This window comes from Muntiacus reevesi, chromosome 10 (assembly GCF_963930625.1).
Source record: "Muntiacus reevesi chromosome 10, mMunRee1.1, whole genome shotgun sequence".
NCBI lineage: Eukaryota > Metazoa > Chordata > Mammalia > Artiodactyla > Cervidae > Muntiacus > Muntiacus reevesi.
In genome coordinates, this window is record NC_089258.1 from 23,049,212 (window position 1) to 23,076,361 (window position 27,150).

Genomic DNA, 27,150 nt, shown 5'->3' on the forward strand with positions numbered 1-27,150 from the left:
GGTCAAAAAGCAACAGTTAGAACCAGACATGGAAAAACAGACTGGTTCCAAATTGGGAAAGGAGTATGTCAAAGCTATATATTTTCACCCTGATTACTTACCTTATATGAAGAGTACATCATGTGAAATGCTGGGCTGGATGAATCACAAGCTGGAATCAAGATTGTCAGGAGAAATATCAATAACCTCAACTATGCAGCTGACACCACCCTTATGGCAGAAATCAAAGAGGAAGTAAAGATCCTCTTGATGAGGGTGAAAGAGAAGAGTTAAAAAGCTTGCTTAAAACTCAACACCCAAAAAATGAAGATCATGGCATCCAGTCCCATCACTTCATGGCAAATAGATACGGAAACAATGGAAACAGTGATAGACTTTTTTTTTTTCCTTGAGCTCCAAAATCACTGTGGACAGTGACTATAGGCATGAAATTAAAAGATGCTTACTCTTTGGAAGAGAAGCTATGACAAACCTAGACATCATATTAAAAAGCAGAGACATTACTTTTCTGACAAAGGTCCATAGAGTCAAAGCTATGGTTTGTCCCATAGCCATGTATGGATGTAAAGAAGATTGAGCACTGAAGAACTTGTGCTTTTGAACTGTGCTATTGGAGAAGACTCTTGAGAGTCCCTTGACAACAAGGAGATCAAACCAGCCCATCCTAAAGGAAATCAGTCCTGAATATTCATTGGAAGGAGTGATGCTGAAGCTGCAGCCCAAATACTTTGGCCACCTGATGCAAAGAACTGACTCACTGGAGGAGACCCTGTTGCTGGGAAAGATTGAAGACAGGAGGAGAAGGGGAGGACAGAGGATGAGATAGTTGGATGGCATCACCGACTCAATGGACATGAGTTTGAGCAAATTCCTGGAGATGGTGAAGGACAGGGAAACCTAGCATGCTATAGTCCACGGGGTTGCAAAGAGTCAGATATAACTGGGTGACTGAACAACAAAGGCAGTGGTGGAAGATGCCAGGGCAGGAGGAGACTAAGGCCAGGTATTTACTTCCTTGCCCTCTCTCAACCAGGTCTCTGCGGCACATTTACATCCCTAACCAAAGGCTCCAGCTCCTATTTGAATGCCTTTTTCTGTGCCACCCTGGGTTCTGGGAGTGGCTCTCTCCATGTTTCCCTTTGAGCTAAGGTTGCTTCCTTAGCTTAGGTAATGTCTCCTTCACTTTACCTGCCCTGAGATATTGCAGTATTTCTGTTGTTTCCTTAGATCACACCTCTGTGAAGAGTTTCCTAAAAATTCTCCTCAGGCTGTTTGAGTGTTCTATCCATTCTCCACTCAAACTGTTTCCTCTTCCTTCCTAACTATTTCCAGTTGGTTAAAAGGCATATTATTCCACCCAATATTTAAAAGAGACTTGTAAAAAGAGGTTATCATCATAAATCTTAATAATTCCTTGAAAAGTTTTAGGAGTTTGTTAAGCTGTGACCTGCTACCTTCCTTTTCCTCGTTTGTAAATAACAGATTTCATAAAACCTGGGACTCTTAAATTCAGTGACTCAAAAAGAATTACATTTTTGGGGGGGATGAGTCAGAGTAAAATAAAGGAAATTTCAAGTCTGCCATAGTTTTTTCCTGTGGAATTGATCGACAATGAGTCTACTGTGGGCAGAGGCACAGCTGTGCTAGAAGGATCATGAAGAAATATCTGAGGTCAATTTAAAATTCCTCTCTGAAAATTGCTGGAGTCTGATCTGCAGAATTGGACCTGCAATTTTCTAGGTGACTCTGGGGAGCAGATAAAGCCCTAGAATTAAAAAAAAAAGTTTATTCTCCAGAGAGATTGCAGCTAGACAGCTCTAGGGTTGCCAAGAGATGAAGGGTGAATAGATCAAGGTTCTCACAGGGAATCAAGTATTAATGTCCAACTGTGAGAAACAGGTGGAAGAGAGCATGCTAGGTGACCATATATTGCTATTATTCATCTGCCAAATGAGGATTTTTTTTTTTCAGAGTGAAATTGTTTAATGACTTTGTGGTAACAGACGTGAACTAGGACTGTACCTGGAAAATGGAAGGTCAGAGGAATGTCTTTCTCAAGAGCACCTGTTGGGAGAGGTACCTCCAGAACATTCTTGCTTCTGCTGTGCTGAACTCTGCCCCCCTCCCCCCAGGGGCGTGAAGGAAGAGGGATGTGTCCATTAAACCAGGAGCCCCCAACATCTGGGATTTAGTGCCTGATGATCTGAGGTGGAACTGATGTAATAATAATAGGAATAAAGTGCACAATAAATGTAATGCTCCTGAATCATCCCCAAACCATCCCCCTACCCGGGTCCATGGAAGAATTATCTCCCATGAAATAGGTCCCCGGTGCCAAAAAATTGGGAACCACTGCATTATACTACTACTTTACTAACTCCTTACAAAAAGTTACTGAAGAGATGAAGAAGCTGATACTGAGGTGGATTCGTGATTTTTCCAAGGCAGGTAGATGGTACAGGCGGCTTCAAATATGGTTAGTCTGATTTCAAATCGAGTCCTACTTTCTTCACACTAATAGTCCAGAGTGTATGATGTTTGAGGCAAAAGGGATGGCAAGGAAAGTGCTAACAAGTATGCTTCCTTCTTCTGACCTTTTCTTAGAGAAAGTTAACCTCCTCCCCCCTCAAAACAGCAGGTGGAGACCCAAGGATGGAGTGAAAGAAAATACAGCAGGCACAGGGCCTTCACAGAGGAGACCAAGCTCAGCCAATGAGCTGAACGTGGATTTCATTGAATTACATTGTACCTTTAGGTTCTGTGAGGGTGACATCCTGAAATTCTGTCCTAGATTCCTCAAGACAAACACGCCAGTCAGTGCCCAAGGATATACTCTGCTGTTTAAATGCACACAGGTGAGCATCCCTGCAAAGCAGCTTGTTACTGAACAGACCAGAATAGGCCTAACTTCAGACCACCATCATGAGAAAGAAGTGCTCGCTGTGTGTGATTAACATTCCCTGAAGCTGGAGGGGGCCCCCCTAACTCTACACCCACATGGATGTTATCAGAATCTTCCTTTATTTCTGTCTCCGAAGTTCCAATTAAGAGTACACTTCTCTTCCATTCTCCTCATTCCTACCCCTCACCCCCTTCAAATTCAGCTGGCCTGGAAAGCCAGCCCAAGGTTGTCTTAATAACCATAACTTGATCCTGACATCAGCCTCTTATCCAGTTGCTTCCAGCTCACTACATCCAGAGTTTCCCAAATGCCTCTCCCCTGAATTTGTTCCATTAAAAAACCATGGTTGAAAAATGATGTGGTATATTTTGCATGCATCATCTGAACAGTTCATGGCTTTTCTGATTTGTTTTTCAAAACCTGTCTTCTTTTTGTCCACACTTAATTTGGTTTTGTTTGAAATTTCTGATAAATCCATATAGCCCTGGAAGAGTTATGATGAAATCTCATCATCCTTAAGGATGTAAGTTACTTTGTGGTTATCACATTTGGGTATAGCCTCACTATTTTACATGCATTGTCTGCCTTAATTTTCACCACAGTCCTATGAAGTAGACATTTTCACCCCAATTTGCAAAAGCTGAGGCTCGGAATGGACAAGTAACATGGTTAATATCACTTAGATGGTAGTGTTCAAACCTAGAACTGTCTCCAAAGCCCATGCTTTCAACCATTATGCTTTATAGTAAATATATTAAGCATTCTCATCTCAGGATGACATAAAGAAACACCATGATCACTATATCAAAGCTGGGAGGGTGCTTGCAGATGATTATATCCAAATACCTCATTGTACTGATGACTAGAAGCAGGTAGGATGGGAGAAGGTGTAAAACAGGTGGTTGGTTGTCTACTTAGCATCCATTCTCCTGAATCATTCTTCTTAAGGGAACCCTGCTTTCATTTAGGTCTTCTTTATGGGATCATGTATTGCCAGTGAAGCTGCCCCCTTATTAGTCCTAGGGGATGAGTCATGGCTGGCTAACCTATCATGGTAATCTCATCTCCTCACCATTAATTAGCTTAAACATGGACACATGACACAATTTTTGGCCAATGAATATGAAGAAATCTACTGGAGAGTTTCTGGGAAGGTTTCCCCACTTCTAGAAAGAGCTGTAGGAAGATATCTAAAGATATCTATGAACCCCAGGAAATTTTCCTGATGGAAGGAGAGGAAGTATTAATTCTTCTATTTACTATGCCATGTTTTTTTTTTTTTACTAGGTCTTTCCATAAATGTTCTCTTATTCTCAGAACAAAATGACAAGTTATGTTTTATTATATCCATTCATGAATGAAGAAACTCAGACCTAGGAATAGTTAAGTCGCTCAGTTATTAATTGGTAGAGCCAGTAGGCAAGTCCTGAAGTGTATGGCTTCAAATCTATTACGTTTTGTGTTAGATATTTCACACTGGAATTAGATTCATGTTAGTGCTTATGAGTCTGTGTATGTTTCCCTCTATGTGTCTGGGTAGAGTTAGGTTCTGATTCTGAAGAGCCCTGTACCCTGAGAGGCTTGTCCTGAGAGCCAGATGGTCCATCCAGCTGATGTCTTGGTCCCATGGTCCTCTGAGATGGCACAATCTAGAGATGTGTTTGTGATCAGAGAGGTGCAAATCATTCCATATTGCTGGCTTTGGGGACATGACAGGGAGGCTCCCTTCATCTTATCTAATGTCTTGTTGTCAGCTTTGATCACTTGGAGATTTTGACTTGAATTATCCGTGGTCACAACAAGTGGTAGGAAATGCCAAATGATTGTTGCTTTGTACAATTTAAGTGATTAGCTTGTTTATTTTCTTGGTTGAATTAATTCAGCTGACCAAGCCAAGGTTTATTTCTTTTAGCTTTTTCTAAAATGAAAATATCTCCAAATAAATATAAAAATTCTTGCCTTACAGGGTTGTAGTGAGAACCAATGAGTTAATGTCCCAAATACAGTTTTTGTTACATGATAAGAAACAGAGCATGCTAGCTTTCTAATTCCTTAGTTTCCTGCTTCCTTCCTTTAAATCTTTACTCAATGATTGTCTTCTCAATAAGCTATGAGATTATAAAGAGAGATAGAAGAGGGCAGCAGAGGATGAGATAGATAGCATCACCGTTTCAATGGACATGAATTTGAGCAAACTCCAGGAGATAATAAAGGACAGAGAAGCCTAGTGTGCTGCAGTCCATGGGGTCACAAAGAGTCGGATACAACTTAGCGGCCGAACAACAACAGTGATTCGGATTGCATCAGGCATTGTGGGAAGGCTCTGATGAAGGGGGGTTTCAGCTGAGAGTTTATAATGAGAAGGCATTAGCTGGGTTGATGTTGAGAGGGTGCGGGGAGGAAGAGTAATTAGGAAGAAGGATGCAACAGCATGTGCCAACACCTTAAGGCAGGAAAGCCACTGATGTATCTCCATCTGAAATGACTATCTTGGTGAGGCTGTAATGAGCCAGGAGGCTGAGGAAATAGCCAGGGTCAAGTCCCTCAGGGCATTGCAGGGCGTGTTCAGCATTTCAGATTGTTCCTTAATTAACATGGAAGCCACTGCAGGCTTAAGGAGGAACGGGATCTGCCTTGTGGAAAACAAATTGGAGAAAACATGAAAACAGAGAGACTAGTGAGGAGACTTTTGCAGTGGTCCAGGTGAGGAATGATGGCTTGGACTAGAGTGATGACAATGGAGATGGCAATAAATGGGCACATTTGAGACATATTTTATAGAAGTAAAAGATACGGCTTGTTGATGGATGCAGAAGGTAAGATGTGGGAGGCATTAAGGATCCCTGCCAGTTTTTGGAATGAGAAACTCGATGGACAGAGATGCCATTACCCAAGATATGAAGCAATGGCATCTCTGTCCATCGAGTTTCTCATTCCAAAAACTGGCAGGGATCCTTAATGCCTCCCACATCTAGGACAGAAGATTAGGGTTCTGCTTTGACAAATTAAATGTGAGATGCGTGTAAGATATTCAAGTGGAGGTGTCAAACAGGAAGGTAGATACATGGTTCTAGAGCTCAGAAGAAGAGTCGTTGAAATACAAATTTGACAGTTGTTGGTGAAGAGAGGCTCTTGGGAGTCATTATTATCAGCTTTAGACTTTTTTTAAATGTCAGGCTGACCTTGTACTGTTTTATTTGCCTTCTCTTTTAAATACTGGAGTCTGGCTCTTATTACACCTTTTAGTCTCCTATCTTAATTATCCAATCTCTGACTCACTTTGCAGTTTTCTTTCTAATTATATCATAAAGGCAGAGTGTTATGATAGAAAGATGTATTTTCTGGTTATTTGTGTGCCTTGGGCAAATCACTTAAGATCTCTGGATATTAGCTTCCTATACATAAAAGAAGTGAGTTGATTATTTTCAGTTAAAAAATATCTAGGATTATCTAAGAATTACCTGGTTATGTCTGTTTCTCTAAGCAGGATCTATCACTGGACCCCTGGGAAATTAGAGCTTGAGGATATTTTGCAATCCACATCATGACCAGCAATTAACAGTTAAACCAAACACTGTTAATGTCAGTCTCAGATACTATTATTGTAATTCAGAATAGCATTTCTCCTGCATTTGTAGATATCATATGTAGGGGAAAGACAGAAATTCAGACATTTACTCATCAAAGTAGCATCACAGTTGAATCCAAGACAAACTTGTTTTACTGAAAATTCCTATTGGATAGTCATCCTCAAGTGGAATTAGGAGTAATCTAAATATCATGGTCCCTGGAGAAGAAAATGACAACCCACCTAGTATTCTTGCCTGGGAAATCCCATGGACACAGGAGCCTGGTGGGCTATGGTCCATGGAGTTGCAAAGAATTGTACACGACTTAGCAACTAACAGCAGCTGCAAATATCATGGTGAATCCTAGGAGATGTAATAGCTTGGATTACTGGCCACTGACACATATGACAGCATTTCCTAATGTTCTTCAAGGTAAAGCTATACAAAGCATCAACATTATCAGCAGTTTTCCCCTTACCTCAGTGACAGCAAAACTTCTCTTGCCACAGGGAACCACCTTATACCACTTGTCATGTAGCACATCCATAAACCCATGTGACTTGTATTGACTGATTAGCTCGGATATGTTGGAGGTAAAAGGAGAGTTGGGAGGGAGACCAATGCCGTACCCTAGAAGAAAATACAATCTCAGATGAGTGTTTCACTTAAGAGTTTCCTGAGATGTTGCCACCACACCTGATACTGCTGTCAGACCTGGTAGCAAGGACATAGTAAGCTTTCACCATCTTTCCCTCAAAGGACTCAGAAATGTCCTAGGTATGATTACTATGGATCTGCTACTTCTCTGAGTAAAAGAGATGAGTCCAGAAAGGAGAGAAATGATTTGTGTACTGTGTAGTAGGGACACACTGTATTCCAAGGCTTTCTGTCCTTCCCTTCAAGGTATTTTTCAGAAGCCATCTTTCAGGTCTTTACTAGGGCTAGGATTCCCTATCTACTTCTCCCAGAAAACCTCATCTGGACCTTAAAAACACAAAATTTGTTAAATTACAATCCCTGGTCTATGAAATACTCTCATCATTGGTCATGCATAACCCTCTTTTACTTTTATTTTTAATAATAGAATGAGGCCTTGTGAATGTACAGTATAGTGTAAATACTAAAACATCAAAAAAACTTGTCAAAAAAAAAAGGAGTCTAGTAAAACCAAGTGTTGAAGCAAATGTAATCAGTAGGATCACTTATTCATTGCTTGTGGGAATGCAAATTGATGTACCCACTTTGGAAAACTGTTTGCTATTACTTTATATAGCTGAACATTTATATGCTCTAAGACAAACAACTTTAAGTACATTCCTAAAGAACTCCTCCACAACTAGACCAGGAGGTATATTTAAGAATGTTTTTAGAGGCATTTTTTATAACAGCAAAAATTGGAAACAACCAAAATGTTAACAAGAAAATGGGTAAATAAATGTGAAATATTTACACAATGGAATGTTTTATAGTGTGAAACATATGAATGATATGGAATAATATGGATGACTTAGCAACACTAAGTAAAAAGATCAGTCTCAGAAGATTGCAGCATGAATCCATTGTGTAAATGCAAAAACATTAAAAACAAACCTGTATATTTTTTTGCAATTCATATATATGTGATAGAAGTATATTTAGAAAAAAATCAAGAAAATGATAAACCAAATATCTGGGACAACAGTTATTCAAGGAAAGAGAGGCAGGGGAAAGGATGAAGGAGGAGCTTGAAGAAGATGTAATTTGTTGTCTGAGTTTTAATTAATTAGCTTTGACTCTATCTTCACTTGGTCTGGGGCTTTACTTGGTTCCAAACTGTTACTTCACTGTTAATCTCTTTGACAAGCCATGTGGAAGAGCTAATTACCTACATTTTGTCTTTAACTATTGGATTGTATAGTCAAAAAAAGATGTATTGCTGTCAAGATGATTGAGGAAGACAAACTGAAAATATAGCTAGCTCTTTTTTTCACATGCAAAGACAAAAGGCTGTCAAGAATATAGAGATATAGAGCAGAAACCAACACATTGTAAAGCAGTGATGCTCCAATAAAAATTAATAAAATAATTAAAAAACGAAGGCAAAGAAACCAAGAAACAAAAAACATATGCACATAACTTTATATAAATAGATAGTCAGCAAGGACCTACTGTTTAGCATGGGGAACTCTACTCAATACTCTGTAATAACCTACATGGGAAAAGAATCTGAAAAATAATAGATATATTTATCCATATAACTAAGTCGCTTTGCTATATACTTGAAATTAATACAACATTGTAAATCAACTATAATATAAAAGAACATTTTTTAAATGTTAAAAACATCCAAAGATACTTCATGGAAACAAATGCTTGCTATCATATTTCCATCCTACAATTTATTTCCAAAGACATAAGCTTTTGTTTTTTTTTGAAATTATAGATACACAAGCCCTTTTTAAAAAATTGATTTATTTTTCATTGAAGTATAATTGCTTTACAGAGTTTTGTTGTTTTCTGTCAAAACTCAACATGAATCAGCCATAGGTATACATATATCCCCTCCCTTTTGAAACTCCCTCCCATCCCACCCCTCTATGCTGATACAGAGCCCCTGTTTGAGTTTCTTGAGCCATACGAAAAATTCCTGTTGGCTATCTATTTTAGATATGGTAATGTAAACTTCCATGTTACTCTTTCCATACATCTCACCCTCTCCTCCCCTCTCCCCATGTCCATAAGTCTATTCTCTATGTCTGTTTCTCCATCATTGCCCTGTAAATAAATTCTTCAGTACCATTTTTCTAGATTCTGTATATGTGCATTAAAATACAATGTTTATCTTTCTCTTTCTGACTTACTTAACTCTCTATAATAGTTTCTAGGTTCATCCATCTCATCAGAACTGACTCAAATGCATTCTTTTTTATGGTCAAGTAATATTCCACTGTGTATATGTACCACAACTTCTTTATCCATTCATCTGTCCGTGGACATCTAGGTTGCTTCCATGTTCTAGCTATTGTAAATAGTGCTGCAATGAACAGTGAGATACTTGTGTCTCTTTCAATTTTGATGTCCTCAGGGTATATGCTTAGGAGTGGGATTGATGGGTCATATGGTGGTTTTGAGGAATCTCCTCACCGTCTTAGTTTTTTGAGGAATTTCCATACCGTCTTCCATAGTGGCTGTATCAGTTTACATTCCCACCAACAGTGCAAGAGCGTTCCCTTTTCTCCATACCCTCTCCAGCATTTATTGTTTGTAGACTTTTTGATGAGGGCCATTCCAACTGGTGTGAGGTGATATCTCATTGTAGTTTTGATTTGCATTTCTCTAATAATGAGCGATGTTGAACATCTTTTCATGTGTTTGTTAGCCAACTGTAAGTCCTGTTTGGAGCAATGTCTGTTTAGGTCTTTTTCCCACTTTTTGACTGGGTGGTTTGTTTTTCTGGTATTGAGTTGTATGAGCTGCTTGTATATTTTGGAAATTAATCCTTTGTCAGTTGTTTCATTTGCTATTATTTCCCCCCATTCTGAGGGTTGTCTTTTCACCTTGCTTATAGTTTCCTTTGCTGTGAAAAAAACTTTTAAGTTTAATCAGGTCCCACTTGTTTACTTTTGTTTTTATTTCCATTATCCTAGGAGGAGAATCATAGAGGATCTTGCTTTGATTTGTGTCATCGAGTGTTCTGCCTATGTTTTCCTCTAAGAGTTTTATAGGTTCTGGTCTTACATTTAGGTCTTTAATCCATTTTGAGTTTATCTTTGAGTGTGGTGTTAGGAAGTGTTCTAATTTCATTGTTTTACATGTATCTGTCCAGTTTTCCCAGCACCATTTATGGAAGAGGCTGTCTTTGCCCCATTGTATATTCTTGCCTCCTTTGTCAATATTAAGGTACCCATAGGTGCATAGGTTTATTTCCGGGCTTTTGCTCTTGTTCCATTGTTCTATATTTCTGTTTTTGTGCCAGTACCATACTGTCTTGATGACTGTAGCTTTGTAGTATAATCTGAAGTCAGGAAGGTTGATCCCTCCAGCTCCATTCTTCTTTCTCAAGGCTGTTTTGGCTATTCAGGGTCTTTTGTGTTTCCATATGAATTGTGAAATTTTTTGTTTTAGTTCTGTGAAAAGTGCCTTGGTATTTGATAGGGATCGCATTGAATCTGTAGATTGCTTTTGGTACTACAGTCATTTTCACAATATTGAGTCTTCCTACCCAGGAACATGGAACATCTCTTCATCTGTTTATGTTGTTTTTGATTTCTTTCATCAGTGTCTTATAATTTTCTGTGTACAGTTCTTTTGTTTCCTTAGGAACAAATCCTAGATATTTAATTCTTTTTGTTTCAATGGTGAATGGGATTGATTCCTTAATTTCTCTTTCTGACTTTTCATTGTTAGTATATAGAAATGCAAGTGATTTCTGTGTATTGATTTTGTATCCTGCAACTTTGCTAAATTCACTGATTAGCTCTAGTAATTTTCTGACAGTATCTTTAGGGTTTTCTATGAATACCAGACCACCTGACTTGTCTCTTGAGAAACCTGTATGCAGGTCAGGAAGCAACAGCTAGAACTGGACATGGAACAACAAACTGGTTCCAAATAGGAAAAGGAGTACATCAAGGCTGTATATTGTCACCCTGCTTATTTAACTTATATGCAGAGTACATCATGAGAAACACTGGGCTGAAGGAAGCACAAGCTGGAATCAAGATTGCCGGGAGAAATATCAATAACCTCAGATATGCAGATGACACCACCCTTATGGCAGAAAGTGAAGAAGAACTAAAAATCCTCTTGATGAAAGTGAAAGAGGAGAGTGAAAAAGTTGGCTTAAAACTCAACATTCAGAAAACTAAGATCATGGCATCTGGTCCCATCACTTCATGGCAAATAGATGGGGAAACAGTGGCTGATTTTATTTTGGGGGGCTTCAAAATCACTGCAGATGGTGATCGCAGCCATGAAATTAAAAGATGCCTACTCCTTGGAAGGAAAGTTATGACCAACCTAGACAGCATATTAAAAAGCAGAGACATTACTTTGCCAACAAAGGTCCATCTAGTCAAGACTATGGTTTTTCCAGTAGTCTTGTATGGATGTGAGAGTTGGACCATAAAGAAAGCTGAGCACCGAAGAATTGATGCTTTTGAACTGTGGTGTTGGAGAAGACTCTTGAGAGTCCCTTGGACTGCAAGGAGATCCAACCAGTCCATCCTAAAGGAGATCAGTCCTGGGTGTTCATTGGAAGGACTGATGCTGAAGCTGAAACTCCAATACTTTGGCCACCTGATGCGAAGAGCTGACTCATTTGAAAAGACCCTGATGCTGGGAAAGACTGAGGGCAGGAGGAGAAGGGGACGACAGAGGATGAGATGATTGGATGGAATCACCGACTCAATGGACACGGGTTTGGGTAGACTTCAGCAGTTGGTGATGGACAGGGAGGCCTGGCATGCTGCGGTTCATGGGGTCACAAAGAGTCAGACATGACTGGCAACTGAACTGAACTGAACTGAACTGATGTACATCTGCATGTACATTTGCATGTCATCTGCAAACAGTGAGAGCTTTCCTTCTTTTCTGATCTGGATTCCTTTTATTTATTTTTCTTCTCTGCTGAAGCTAGGACTTCCAGAACTATGTTGAATGACAGTGGCAAAAGGGGATAGCCTTGTCTTGTTCCTGATCTTAGGGAGAATGCTTTCAGTTTTTCACCATTCAGAATAAAGTTTGCTGTAGGTTATCATATATGGCCTTTACTATGTTGAGTTAGGTTCCTTCTAGGCCCAGTTTTTGAAGAGTTTTAATAATAAATGGGTATTGAATTTTGTCAAAGGCTTTTTCTGCATCTCTTGAGATGATCAAATGGTTTTTATCTTTCAGTTTGTTAATATGGTGAATCACATCGATTGATTTGTGTATATTGAAGAATCCTTGCATTCCTGGAATAAACCAAACTTGATCATGGTGTATGAGCTTTTTGATGTGTTGCTGAATTCTGTTTGCTACAATTTTTTGAGTATTTTGGCATCTATTGGCCTGTAGTTTCCTTTTTTGTGCTGTTTTTGTCTGGTTTTGGTATCAGGGTGATTGTGGCCTCATAGAATGAATTTTGAAGTGTTCCTTCCTCTGCAAGTTTTTTTTTTTTTTTTTTTTTTTTTTCCCTCTGCAAGTTTTTGAAAGAGTTTTAGAAGGATAGGCATTAGCTCTTCTCTAAACATTTGATAGACTTCTCCTGTGAAGCCATCTGGTCCTGGGCTTTTGTTTTTTGGGGTATTTTTGATCACAGCTTCCATTTCAGTGCTTGTAATTGGGTTGTTCATAATTTCTATTTCTTCCTGGTTCAGTCTTGGAAGATTGAACTTTTCTAAGAATCTGTCCATTTCTTTCAGGTTATCTATTTTATTGCCATATAGTTGTTCATAGTAGTCTCTTACAATCCTTTGTGCATTGTCTGTTGGAACCTCTCCTTTTTCATTTCTCATTTTGTTGATTTGATTCTTCTCTCTTTTCTTATTAATGAGTCTGGCTAAAGGTTTGTCAATTTTTGTTAATCTTCTCAAAGAACCAGCTTCTAGTTTTATTAATCTTTACTATTGTTTCTTTCTTTTTCATTTATTTCTGCTCGGATCTTTATGATTTCTTTCCTTCTACTAATTTTTGTTTGTTTGTTTGTTTTTGTTGTTGTTATTTTTCCAGTTGTTTTAGGTATAAAGTTAGGTTGTCTATTCAGTGTTTTTCTTGTATTTTGAGGTAGAATTGTATTGCTATAAACTTCCCTCTTAGAACTGCTTTTGCTGCTTCCCATAGGTTTTGAGTTGTGGTGTTTTCATTGTCATTTGTTTCTAGAAATTTTTTGATTTCCCTTTTGATTTCTTCAGTAACCTATTGCTTATTTAGAAATGGATTGCTTAATCTCCATGTGTTTGTGTTTCTTATAGTTTTTTTTTTCTTGTAATTGATATCTAGTCTCATAGAATTGTGGGTTGGAGAAGATGATGCTTGATACGATTTCAATTTTCTTAAATTTATTGAGGTTTCATTTGTGATCCAAGATGTGATCTATCCTGGAGAATGTTCTGTGTGCACTTGAGAAGAAGGTATACTCCTCTGCTTGTGGATGGAATGTCCTGAAGATATCAGTGAGATCCATCTCATCTAATGTATCATTTAAGACTTGATTTCCTTATTAATTTTCTGTTTTGATGATCTGTCCATTGGTGTGAGTGAGGTGTTTAAGTCTCCAACTATTATTGTGTTACTGTCAATTTCTCCTTTTATGTCTATTAGTGTTTGTCTTATGTGTTGAAGTGTTTCTGTGTTGGGTGCATAGATATTTCCAGTTGTTATGTCTTCCTCTTGGATTGATCCCTTGATCATTATGTAGTGTCCTTCCTTATCTCTTGTAATTTTCCTAATTTTAAGGTCTATTTTGTCTGATATGAGGATTGCTACTCCAGCTTTCTTTTGCTTCCCATTTGCATGGAATATATTTTTCCATCCTCTCACTTTCAGTCCCCATGTGTCTTGAGGTCTGAAGTGGGTTTCTTGTAGACAGCATATATATGGGTCTTGTTTTTGTGTCCATTCAGCCAGTCTGTGTCTTTTCATTGGAGCATTTAATCCATTTACATTTAAAGTAATTATTGATATATATGTTCCTATTGCCATTTTCTTAATTGTTTGGGGTTGATTTTGTAGATCTTTTTTTCTTCTTTTATATTTCTTGACTATATTATAAGTCCCTTTAACATTTTCTGTAAAGTTGGTTTGATAGTACTGAATTCTCTTAACTTTTGCTTTTCTGAAAAACTTTTTCTTTCTCCATCAATTTTGAATGAGATCCTTGCTGGTTACAGTAATCTTGGTTGTAGACTTTTCCCTTTCAGTACTTTAAATATATCCTATCAATCTCTTCTGGCCTGCAGAGTTTCTGCTGAAAGATCAGCTGTTAAGCATATGGGGTTCCCCTTGTATGTCACTTGCTGCTTCTCCCTTGCTGCTTTTAGTATTCTTTCTTTGTGTTTAGTCTTTGTTAGTTTGATTAGTATGAGTCTTGGAGTGCTTCTTCTTGGGTTTATCCTGTATGGGACTCTTTGTGCCTCTTGGAGTTGATTGAGTCCTTTTCCATATTGGGGAAATTTTCAGCTATAATCTGTTCAAAAATTTTCTCATACCCTTTTCTTTTTTCTTCTTCTTCTGGGACCTCTATAATTCAAATGTTGATGCTTTTGATATTGTCACAGAAGTCTCTGGGACTGTCCTCAGTTCTCTTCATTCTTTTACTTTATTATGCTCTTCAAAAGTTATTTTCACTATTTTATCTTCCAGCTCACTGATTCGTTCTGCTTCAGATATTTTGCTATTGATTCCTTCTAGAGTATTTTTAATTTCAGTAATTGTGTTGTTTGTCTCTGTATGTTTATTCTTTAATTCTTCTAAGTCTTTGTTAATTGATTCTTGTATTTTCTCCATTTTTTTTTCAAGGTTTTTGATAACCTTTACTGTCATTTTTCTGAACACTTTTTCTGGTAGTTTGCCTATTTCCTCTGCATTTATTTGGACTTCTGTGTTTCTAGTTTGTTTCTTCATTTGTGTAGTATTTCTCCGCCTTTTCATTATTATTTTTTTAACTTATTGTGTTTGAGGTTTCCTTTTACCAGATTCAAGGAAAGTTGAGTTCTTTCCATGAAGAAGATTGAATTCTTTCTTCCTTTTGGTTTCTGCCCTCATACGGTTGGTCCAGTGTTTTATGTAAGCTTCATCTAGAGTGAGATTTGTGCTGAGTTTTTGTTTGTTTGTTTTTCCTCTGATGGGCAAGCTGAGTGAGGTGGTAATCTCTGATTGGTAGTCTGATGATGATTAGCTTTGTATTTTTGTTTTCTTTGTTGTTTAGATGAGGAGTCCTGCACAGGGTGTTACTGCTGGTTGGGTGATGTTGGATTTTGTATTCAAATGGTTTCCTTTGTGTGAGTTTTCACTATTTGACACTCCCTAGGGTTAGTTCTCTGGTAGTCTAGGGTCTTGGAATCAGTGCTCCCACTCCAAAGGCTCAGGGCTTGATCTCTGCTGCTCCCGGTAGGCTTTTCAGGGACCACCTAGGAAGGCAGCCGTCACACAGGGCTGGTCTTCCTGGGGCGAGGAGTCCACCTCCAGCCCAGGACAAGGCAGTGACTCAGGCCTCTGGGCACGTTGTGTCACTTCATTTGGGAAACCTTTGGTGCAGCTTTTCTGGTCATGGCTCAGGTTTTGTGGTCTTAGCACATGGGAGTCCAGGAGTAGGTGAACTGAGCTTCTCTTTCTGGGCTCTGGTCATGTAATTCACTGCAGGAAAGTCAAGGCCATGTGTTCACTAGTCTGTCTCCTCCTCTGATTACACAAGTTCTTTTTAAAAAATGCATGAGGCTTGAGATTTGTGTATAACTAATAAAAGAGAAGAAATAAATAATACAGAAAAAATTTTGCATTTTAGAGAGCTGTATGTTTTTTCCCCTTGGTAATTTTGTTTGTTCCTTAACAAAGGAGAGTCAAGGAAATGATGACAATGTCAAGAGCATGATTAGAATTTTCCATTCAAAGAGCTATTTTGAGTGCCTGTTTTGTGCCTAGTAGTTTTGGTTTGAAAGGCAAGACTGATAATAAAAGACTTTACCCGGGCAGTCTGTTCTTCAGCTGATGTTATCATTAAATAACATTTTTTAAAAAATGGGTAACTATAAGGAAGTAACAAAGTTTCTTTAGAAATGTTTATTATAATGAATGCTATTGACAATTCAGCTGCACAGACATTCATTCAGTACCTATTTACATGTCAGGCACAATACTAGTCATGTGTATAATAATATTCACTGACTAATTCACACATTTATTCATTCACTCATTCATCCACTCAATGCATATTTACTGAGTGAATAGGCACTGTGTTAAGTGGTTGGGATTTAGCAGTAAGTAAGGTAAATATAGTCCCTGCTGTCATGGCATGTATCCTCTTAGGGAAGCAGATACTAAACAATGTACTGCATAATGATTATTTCATTACAGCTGAGACATCTAAGGTTGTACCAGCTTGCAGGAGAAGGACAGAGACTTATACAAACAAGTAAAGACTTGGAACTATCTGGTGAGTGTGGTCAGAATGATTAGGCCGGGTTTGCTGAATAATTTGTATTTTTTCCTCCTGAGGCAATAACTTTCAACAACAACAACAACAATTTCTAATACTATAGAGGGCTTACTATTTGCCAAGTACTGTTCAGCAATGGACTTTCTATATGCCTTACTCCAGTTTATAGATCATGCACTAGTCTAAGATTGCATATTAGATTGTGGCATACAGGTCAGTTAAATCCCTCTGGGGTTCTAATAATGAGAACCTGAACATACTGAGCCCTATGGTGTGCCAGATACCACCCATGCAGGATATGTATTACTTAGTTCAGGCAGTCACTTAGTCACATCTGACTCTGCAACTCCATGGCCTGCAGCAATCCAGACTTCCTTGTCCATCACCAACTTCTGGAGATTGCTCAAACTCATGTCCATCGAGTCGGTGATGCCATCCAACCACTTTATCCTCTGTCATCCCCTTCTCCTCCTGCCTTCAATCTTTCCCAGCATCAGGGTCTTTTCCAATGAGTCAGTTCTTCATATCAGGTGGCCAAAGTATTGGAGTTTCAGCTTCAGCATCAGTCCTTCCAATGAATATTCAGGGCTGATTTTCCTTTAAGATTGACTGGTTGGATCCCCTTAAGAGTCCAAGGGACTCTTAAGAGTCTTCTGCAACACCACAGTTCAAAGCATCAATTCTTTGGTGCTCAGCTTTCTTTATAGTCCAACTCACTCATCCTTACATGACTACTGGAAAACCATAGCTTTGACTAGATGGACCTTTGTTGGCAAAGTAATGTCTCTGCTTTTTAATATGCTATCTAGGTTGGTCATAGCTTCTCTTCCAAGGAGTAGAGACTTAAAGACTGAGCAAATAAATGGCCTAATGTCACACAGATCACAGTTGGCAAAGCTAGCATTTGAAATTGGGTCTGCTTGAGTCTAAAAACCAGTGCTTCTTCCAATGTATCCATTATAGCATGAGACCAAGGCAAAGGAATATTTGACATATTCCTCCCCTTCAAACAGCCCCTGTCACTACAATCATATTGACATACTATCCCCAAGCCAGGCAATACAGTAAAAACCTACAATCATCTAAACTGGTGGTTTGTTTATTCTTCTTCCTCTAGTTGTTTTAGATATAAGGTTAGATTGTTTACTTGAGATTTTTCTTGAGGTAACAGTGTATTGCTATAAACTTTTGTCTTAGAACTCCTTTTTCTGTATCCCATAGGTTTTGAACCATTCTGCTTTTGCTTTGTTTTCATTTTTTTGATTTCCTCTTTGATTTCTTCAGTGTGGACTGGTGGCTTGAATTCAGCAGATACAAACATATATATTATTCATGGGCAGATTCTGTCATAAACTTTTCAGTAAATTGTGTAAATACAGCATAAGTGCAGCCCCAACTGGTATATGATTGAACACAAATGGGGAAATTAACTAGCAAGGATCTTTCCTGACTGTATTGCTTCTCCTAAAAATCCTCCTAAAGTCAGCAATTCTAGTCCGAGTTAATGTAATCATTGCAGGATTGTTTTTGTTTTTCACTTGACAACTATTTATTGGACAGCTATTCATCACTTTCACAAATAGAGGTTGAAAGCTGTTCTGTCTCAGACACTCAGCCAAGTGCCATAGAGTTTGCAGTGTTGGTCGCTCAGCTGTGTCCAACTCTTTGCAACCCCGTGGATGCAAAGAAAGTTTAAAAATTTTTTAACTTTAAGAAATCTTTAAGAAGAATCTTTATGAAAGTTTAAAAATCTAAGATTAATAGTTATGATATACATTTACATATTTTAAGAATAGAATTTTGGCATTACAACAGAAGTATAAAAATTACTTTAAGGGATAAAGTTATGTTGAAATTGCAGAGACACTTAGAAAATTGCTATGTAGGAAATAATTAATATGAAATGACTCTACTTCATCATGTTAAGGTTAATATGTAATTGACTACTAAAAATAGATGACCATTCTTTAAAATTTTCAATTTTAACACATATATTAAGTACTAATATTTTAATAATTATTGGCATTAATAACAATTATTTTTAGCTAATTAAAACAACCATGCATATGGAACATAGGGAAAAACAGGCAAAATAGTTATGTGGTAATTAGAAGAGGTATGTGTTAAAAGACATAAAAATCAATTCAGAAACAAAATAAAATAGTAAAGCCTTGAAGATTTCATTTCTGTCTTCTTTGTCAGCTCCTTTTCAAATTTGATTGTGTTCATTGGTCAAAGACTTCTTATCTTTAAATTGCTGACTCAACTTAGCAGCCTGAGTTGCTTTCATTATCATTAGAAATTTGGCTTTGCAATAAAGATGAAGCTGACTATTTTGTGGTTGATGGATGAAGTGAAATGGAATCCGTCAACCCTAGAGATGAAGACTTCAGGCACCCTGGAAACTGGATATAGCTTAATAGCCCAAGAGAACAATTTTCAGAATAGAATTCTAATATTTTCCCCATGGATAAATCAGCTTTACTAAGCTAAGAGTGGTAGAAATGTATTTTGGCTAGCAAGTGTATAGTTAGAAATTCATAGACTACAAAAATCTTCCTGAAATGTGGTTGGAAAATAGATATTTTGCAAATAAGATCTTAGTGTTAAAAACACCTCCAGAAGAAAGATCAGTTCAGTTTTACAGTCAGTCAGCTACTCCAGAGCAATGGTTGAGCATATTTTGGAATAGTTCTAACCTTAAAGGAGACTTTAAAAATGGGCTTCCTTTATCTTCAGCGCATCGAAGTGGAGACAAAGTGTGTGGAAGAAGCTGAGATATACGAAGGTGATCTGTCTCGTGATCATTTTATAGTAAATTGGCCTCAATCCTTGAATATATTGAATAATTATATTGAATATATTAAATAATAGCCTTGTGGCTCAGATGGAAAAGAATATATCTGCAATATAGGAGGACTGGGTTTGATCCCTGGGTCAGGAAAATCCTTTGGAGAAGGAAATTGCAACCCACTCTAGTATTCTTGTCTTGAAAATTCCATGAACGAGAAGCCCCGTGGGCTACAGTCCAAGGGGTCACAAGGAGTTGGAAACTACTGAGCCATTAACACTCTCACTGTTACTTTTACTATGTGCTTGAACATGCCTTACATGTATTATTTTACTTAATCATCACAGCAACTCTGTCCTAGATGTACTATTCACAAACCCATTATGCAGATGCGGAAGCTGAAGAACAGATTGTGACTTGCCCAACTAACACAGTTATTTGGGAACAGCAACTCTATTGTAACCTAAGCACTCAAGACTCCAGAGCTAGTGCTTCAAGCACTGTACTAAATAATTAGTGGAAAGCAAGTAAAAGAACAAACTCAAAAACAGGCAAAGTCTTTGGCAGAAAGTTCACAAATCATTACTGTGCAGTTCCATTACTCTTTCTTCTCATTTGACCTTTACTGTCAATTTACTCCAATGCATAAATTTGGGACATGTATTCAATTATCTCAGCACTTTCTTTCTTCAGAATAGACAATATATCTTTGTGTCCCTGGTATATAGTTTTTAATAAGACCAGAGACTTTCCAGATGTTCTTGAATTTTTAATAATTTTGGTTTGCTGCACTGAAGACTCACGGAATGGTTTGAAAGTCAGTGTGGACTGTTGTCTCTCATTTGCCCCCCATTGACCTTTAGGTGTTAAATAAAAGCAGAATGGTGAAATTGGGAAGGGTGTTTAGTAGTCACACTGAGTTGATATAATGTCATTACTACAGAGAGTGATGGCATCACCGACTCAATGGACATGAGTTTGAGTAAACTCCGGGTGTTGGTGATGGACAGGGAGGCCTGACGTGCTGCAGTCCATGGGGTCGCAGAGTCGGACACGACTGAGCGACTGAACTGAACATAGAGTGAATGTACCTTCAGCATGAGGGAATCAATGGATTCCATTTTCCCTCCTAAGTTCCCTAAATCATTTAAACACTTTGGAAAGTATATGCAGACTTTTCAGGGTACTTTTGATTACCTACATAAGGAAGTGATTAGGTATTTAGTCAAATACAACCTAATGAGTTATATAATAGGGTAATAAATCATCTATTACATAACTGTTAAACGCCTTGCATTGTACTAGATCCTGTGAGAGAATACAGACATACGGAACATTCCTGTAAGCTAAATAGGTAAAAATTGTTCATAAATTGATTTTGTGATATTTTATGCCTATAAAGTCTAATTAATAATAATAAAGTACACATTTTCATAAATTCAAAAAACCTAAATGTTGTTAATGAAAAGCATATAATGTTTTTTAAAAATTTCATGAAAAGAGAAAAATTCCATTAAAATCTATTTTTTCTTTAAAACTATAGTCAAGAGTTTTATTAGTATCTCTATCACATTGTTTTTTTGTAACTTATAAGTATCCTTACTTTGTGTTTTACCAAGTTCTGCCTTTAGGTTGTAAACTTGTTCACAGAGGCTGTATTGAATTAAAATTTCTGATTTGCACATCACCCAGAATAAACCAGCAGTGACTTTTTTAAGAATAGACCAACAATGATGAGAATATTCTCTGTATTCAAGTCTATAGTCTTTCTGCTGTCCTGCAGAGAGAGTGCTTCCCTGCGCCATTTTGTATTTATTCCCTTGGAAAACAATGTGGTGTCTGGAGATGATGGAGACTGTGAGACACCAAGTCTCATGAGCACAGATGGAAATGTGAACAGGAAACCAGTGGGGAATTAATTGTGTGGCATCTGGCACTGGGGTCTAGCAGAGGCACACAAGCCATTTCACCACTGCCTTTTGACAAGATAGAGTTGCCCCTTGAAAACAAAGGTGGAAAACAAGAGTCCCTCATTCTTTTACCCACTACAAATGATTCATTGCTAACAGCTGCTAATGGCAAAAGGGGCTTCAATTACCCAGTGTATCTAGGATAGAAAAAGGAAATAACATCCTTTTCATTTACCCAGATGCCACACAAATGGGAAATTTTCCACTGTTACATCGAAATGTGGTTATATAATCAACGTTCTTTTGGTTTTCTAGTTTTTCTTTGGTTTCTCTTCTTGTGCCCTTCTACACAATTGTGTCTCTGTCACTGTTGTCTCAACAGAAGACCTCTACCACTAAATGTCTCTCTTCCTATTCCAGGCTAAGGCGGAGGTCACTTTGCCTGGAGAGGGGATTGATTTCTCTTAGGAGAAGGTTCAAAGAAACAGCATCAGCTGTAACATTCTCATTCATCACAAAAATGAAGATGGAGAAAAAAAAAAAAACTGCTGATGTGTTTAGGAAAGATAGAGACCAACTGTGGTTGGGGAACTGGAATCTGAATAGCCTTGATATACTAGTTAACACACAGGAAAGTATAGTTTTCTGGAAATAAGACTTGAGCATCCCCATGGGATTATTTCTAGTCAAAATGCTTTCTGACAAGTGAGTATGGCTGTTCTGGGAGCCAGTGTGTACTGTCATAGGAGGGAAGCTGGGAATTGGAGATGTGAAATTTGCTGGTTCAAACTATCAGCTCCATATATCAACTGTTGTCCAGAATGAAAGGAGCTACTGACAATGCAATCTTTCTTTGGTCCTGAAGTTTGATTGATTGGCTGACCAAGTTGAAAGCAAAAATTTGCTGCCAGTGGGGAAGAAGACAAACCTGAGGTCCCAAACAGTTTTGTTTAGGACACTTAGAGGTTACTCAATTACAGAGGTTGATTTTTTTTCTACTTATTTTTCAACTAGTGTAAATATTTATTTAAGGACTATGAGATTTATATTCTAATTTCAGTATTACCATCTAGTTGTGTGATTATGAGAAAGTAATATATTGTCTCTGAACTTTCTTGTGGATAAAACTGAGCAGCTTGGATTAAATCAACACTGGGATCCTAGTTGTAACACAATCATTCTAGTTTTAGTATCAGATTCATTATAGGATTTGGCCATTAGAAAATACAGATTAAATTAAAACCAGACTTCCTGTTTACTACACTGTGTCAACACTCCCAGATATCTGAAGCACCACCATTTGGATAACAATGATATTTTGGTTGTTGTTTTTTTAACAATTGGATAAAAATATGTTGGTGGAGTAGGTAGAAAATAAATACCTAACTTTAGCAACTTAATAGCTGAGTGCTTAAGAGCTGAAAATGAAAACAAAGGAAGATAAATAGCTCTTTGCCTCAGACACTGGCATTTGTGACTTGCTAGGTTGGCAAACTGAACACATCTAGAGTAAAAGTGCATCAAGAATGATTGATTAATACCTTCTATGGCAAATGGCTTCCCCACAGTTAGAAGTTTGCAGTCAGCATCTACTGACACTTCGTAATCCAGAAGGGCTTTGTCCATGATGAAGGCGTCTAGTTTCTCTGGATCATTCCTATGTTTAAGACCAAAAGAAGAAAAGTGGAAAATGATTCATTAATAGACAGGAAACACTAAGTCGGACAGCTAGCTTTTGTTTAGGGAGCAGAAATCTGGACAGTAAGGGCAGTCCAAGCTGGGCAGCTGCTGGCTCTGCCGTGGTGACATCTCACTGACCTGCAGAGAACAGACCAGGGGAAACAGACGCTCTTAACAGAGAGCATGACATCTTTCCAGGGGTTCTAAATTGAACAACAAAACCAGAGCAACCCTAAATTGAGTGCAAAGGTAAACAGTCAAGGTTCATTTCTCGTACATTAACTGAATGATCTTTTTTTTTTTTGGTCGTGCTACATGTAGGATTTCAGTTCCCCAACCAGGGATCAAACTCTCCCTGTAGCAGAAGTGCAGGGTCTTAACCACTGAACCACCGAATGAACCACCGAATGAAGTCCTCCAAGTGATTTCTTGGTGTAGGCATTATATTTATTGTTCTCCATACCCTTTATAATGACCCTGAAGAGGGAGGTGGGCTTCCCTGGTAGCTCAGATGGTAAAGAATCTGCCTGTAATGCACGAGACCCAGGTTCAATCCCTGAGTTGGGAAAGTCCCCTGGAGAAGGAAATGACAACCCACTCCAGTATTCTTGCCTGGGAAATCCCATGTCCATGGGGTTGCAAAGAGTCGGACATAACTGAATGACTATCACTTTCATTTTCACTTCAAGGGGGCGGTAGTATCCTATTTTAACAAATGAAGGAATTGAGGTTCAGAGAGTTGAAATAAGTTGATCCAGTTCACAAGCCAATAAGTGTTAGAGCTAAGCGATCTCATTAATCAATATGTGAAAATTCTTCATTCTTTCTGTCATGATCACTGTCATATTCTCCAGAGGTCAGGCATTATTTCACACTTGGGAGTACATAATAAAGAAGTGCAAATAAGACATCCAGCACTCTTGGGGAAAAAAGAGTTCAGGTCTCTTTAAAGTCCATAGCTGGTGTTTAATAAATGGAAGAGGAAGCATATGTAAATCAGGTCTTTGTGGTCTGATTTATTAATATAATTCCAGAGATTCATATTTCACTCCCATCCCAGGAGACAGTTCAGGCAAAAATCATTTAAAGGCAAGTATTTCTGGACTGTATCAGCGAACTGGCTGTGGGCTGGGCTCAAGATAGCAACAGACACTTTGTGCATTCTTTTTGTATTCTCTCCCATTTTTTAACATAGGCGCAGAAATGGTCCCCAGGAAGGTGGTCAGCACCAGTTGAGCTCCACTTACAAAGGAGGCAAGGGAGAATGAGTTTCACAGGGAACTATTTAAGATATATGCAAATGGCTCTTTGTTTTCAACTATCTCAAAAATTTTTGGAAAGGTAATAAAACATTTAATAAAGCCTTTTTGACCCTCAGGGTTGTCCAATGAGCTTGGTAAAGAGAACAACTCTTCTCTGTTCCATCTGGGTCCAGTCCTTCCTCTCTTAGAACCAAAAATGAGGCTATTGGAATTCAGTACAGAGAGGTAGATTCTAAACTCAGAGGAGAATATTGGGCCATCAAAAATCTAAAAGAGAAGGATACCACTAAACACCTCTAAGATTCATCATTGAACAGCAAGTACCTTTATGATGGGTTTGTCTGACACACACTGACGTATATTGAGTAGATCAGCATCCTTTCTTGGTGCCAATGACTATCACTTCCTCTTCATACTCTTCCAGAATGCGAAATAGCCACTTCAAAATGAATAATCTAAAAAAAAAATCTAAAAAAAAAAAAAATCTTTCCAGGGATATTGGATGTGAGTTACAATGAAGCCTATGTTTCAGTTCAGTCGTGTCTGACTCTTTGCGACCCCACAGACTGCAGCAAGCCAGGCTTCCCTGTCCATAAGTTTACTCAAACTCATGTCCATTGAGTCGGTGATGCCATCCAACCATCTCATCCTCTGTTGTCCCCTTCTCCTCCCGCCTTCAATCTTTCCCAGCATCAGGGTCTTTTCCAATGAGTCGGTTCTTGTATCAGGTGGCCAAAGTATTGGAGTTTCAGCTTCAGCATCAGTCCTTCCAATGAATATTCAGGACTGATTTCCTTTAGGATGAACTGGTTGGATCTCCTTGCAGTCCAAGGGACTCTCAAGAGTCTTCTCCAACACCACAGTTCGAAAGCATCGATTCTTTGGCACTCAGCTTTCTTTACAGTCCGACTCTCACATCCATACATGACTACTGGAAAAACCATAGCCTTGACTAGATGGATCTTTGTTGGTAAAGTAAAGTCTCTGCTTTTTAATATGCTATCTAGATTGGTCATAACTTTTCTTCCAAAGAGTAAGCATCTTTTAATTTCATGGCTGCAGTGACCATCTGCAGCGACTTTGGAGCCCCAAAAAATAGTCTGTCACTGTTTCCATTGTTTCCCCATCTATTTACCATGAAGTGATGGGACCAGATGCTGTGATCTTAGTTTTCTGAATGTTGAGTTTTAAGCCACTTTTTCACTCTCCTTTTTCACTTTCATCAAGAGGCTCTTTAGTTCTTCACTTTCTGCCATAAGGGTGGTGTCATCTGCATATCTGGGATTATTGATATTTCTCCCGGCAATCTTGATTCCAGCTTATGCTTCATCCAGTCCAGCATTTCTCATGATGTACTCTGCATATAAGTTAAATAAGCAGGGTGACAATATATAGTCTTGACGTACTCCTTTTCCTATTTGGAAGAAGTCTGTTGTTCCACGTCCAGTTCTAACTGTTGCTTCCTCACCTGCATACGGATTTCTCAAGAGGCAGGTCAGATGGTCTGGTACTCCCATTTCTTGAAGAATTTCCCACAGCTTGTTGTGATCCACACAGTCAAAGGCTTTGGCCTAGGCAATAAAGCAGAAATAGATATTTTCCTGGAACTCTCTTGCTTTTTTGATAATTTAGTGGATGTTGGCAATTTGATATCTGGTTCCTCTGCCTTTTCTAAATCCAGCTTGAACATCTGGAAATTCATGGTTTATGTAGTGTTGAAGCCTGGCTTGGAGAATTTTGAGCATTACTTTACTAGCATGTGAGATGAGGGCAACTGTGCAGCAGTTTGAACATTCTTTGGCATTGCCTTTCTTTGGGACTGGAATGAAAACTGACCTTTTCCAGTCCTGTGGCCACTGCTGAGTTTTCCAAATTTGCTGACATATTGAGTGCAGCACTTTCACAGCATCATCTTTTAGCATTTGAAATAGTTCAACTGGAATTCCATCACCTCCACTAGCTTTGTTCATAGTGATGCTTCTTAAGGCCCACTTGACTTCACATTCCAGGATGTCTGGCTTTAGGTGAGTGATCACACCATCATGATTATCTGGGTCATGAAGATCTTTTTTGTATAGTTCTTCTGTGCATTCTTGCCACCTCTTCTTAATATCTTCTGCTTCTGTTAGGTCCATACCATTTCTGTCCTTTATCATGCCCATCTTTGCATGAAATGTTCCCTTGGTATCTCTAATTTTCTTGAAGAGATGTCTAGTCTTTCCCATTCTACTGTTTTCCTCTGTTTCTTTGTGTTGATCACTGAGGAAGGCTTTCTTTTCTCTCCTTGCTATTTCTTTGGAACTCTGCATTCAAATGGGTATATCTTTCCTTGTCTCCTTTGCCTTTCACTTCTCTTGTTTTCATAGCTATTTGTAAGGTCTCCTCAGACAACCATTTTGCCTTTTTGCATTTTTTTCTTCGGGATGGTCTTGATCACTGCTTCCTGTACAATATCACAAATATTCATCCATAGTTCTTCAGGCACTCTGTCTGTCAGATCTAATCCCTTGAATCTATTTCTCACTTCCACTATATAATCTTAAGGGATTTGATTTAGATCATACCTGAATGGTCTAATGGTTTTCCCTACTTTTCCAATTTAAGTCTGAATTTGGCAATAACGAGTTCATGATCTGATCCACAGTTAGCTCCTAGTCTTATTTTTGCTAACCCTATAGAGCTTCTCCATCTTTGGCTGCAAAGAATGTAATCCATCTGATTTCAGTATTGACCATCTGGTGATATCCATGTGTAGAGTCTTCTTTTGTGTTGCTGGAAGAGGGTGTTTGCTATGACCAGTGTGTTCTTATGACAAAACTCTATTAGCTTTTGCCCTGCTTTATTCTGTATTCCAAGGCCAAATTTTCCTGTTACTCCAGGTATCTTTTGACTTTCTACTTTTGCATTCCAGTCCCCATAACA

The 27,150-nt window shown here is 38.3% G+C and overlaps 1 protein-coding gene across 2 annotated transcripts in view; it reads right to left on the bottom strand.

The window, feature by feature from the left end:
• GRIN3A (glutamate ionotropic receptor NMDA type subunit 3A) overlaps positions 1-27,150 on the bottom strand; it is a 192,051-nt gene that overhangs the window by 40,955 nt on the left and 123,946 nt on the right. For both annotated transcript variants that reach the window (XR_010664632.1, XM_065947450.1), the window contains exons 5-6: positions 22,828-22,943; positions 6,950-7,101 (exon numbers count right to left, since the gene is read on the bottom strand). Coding sequence is in view for 1 of the 2 variants with exons in the window: in XM_065947450.1 (XP_065803522.1) it covers positions 6,950-7,101; positions 22,828-22,943 (268 nt within the window). In the remaining variant the exon portion in view is untranslated. The remainder of the gene's footprint in view (positions 1-6,949; positions 7,102-22,827; positions 22,944-27,150) is intronic.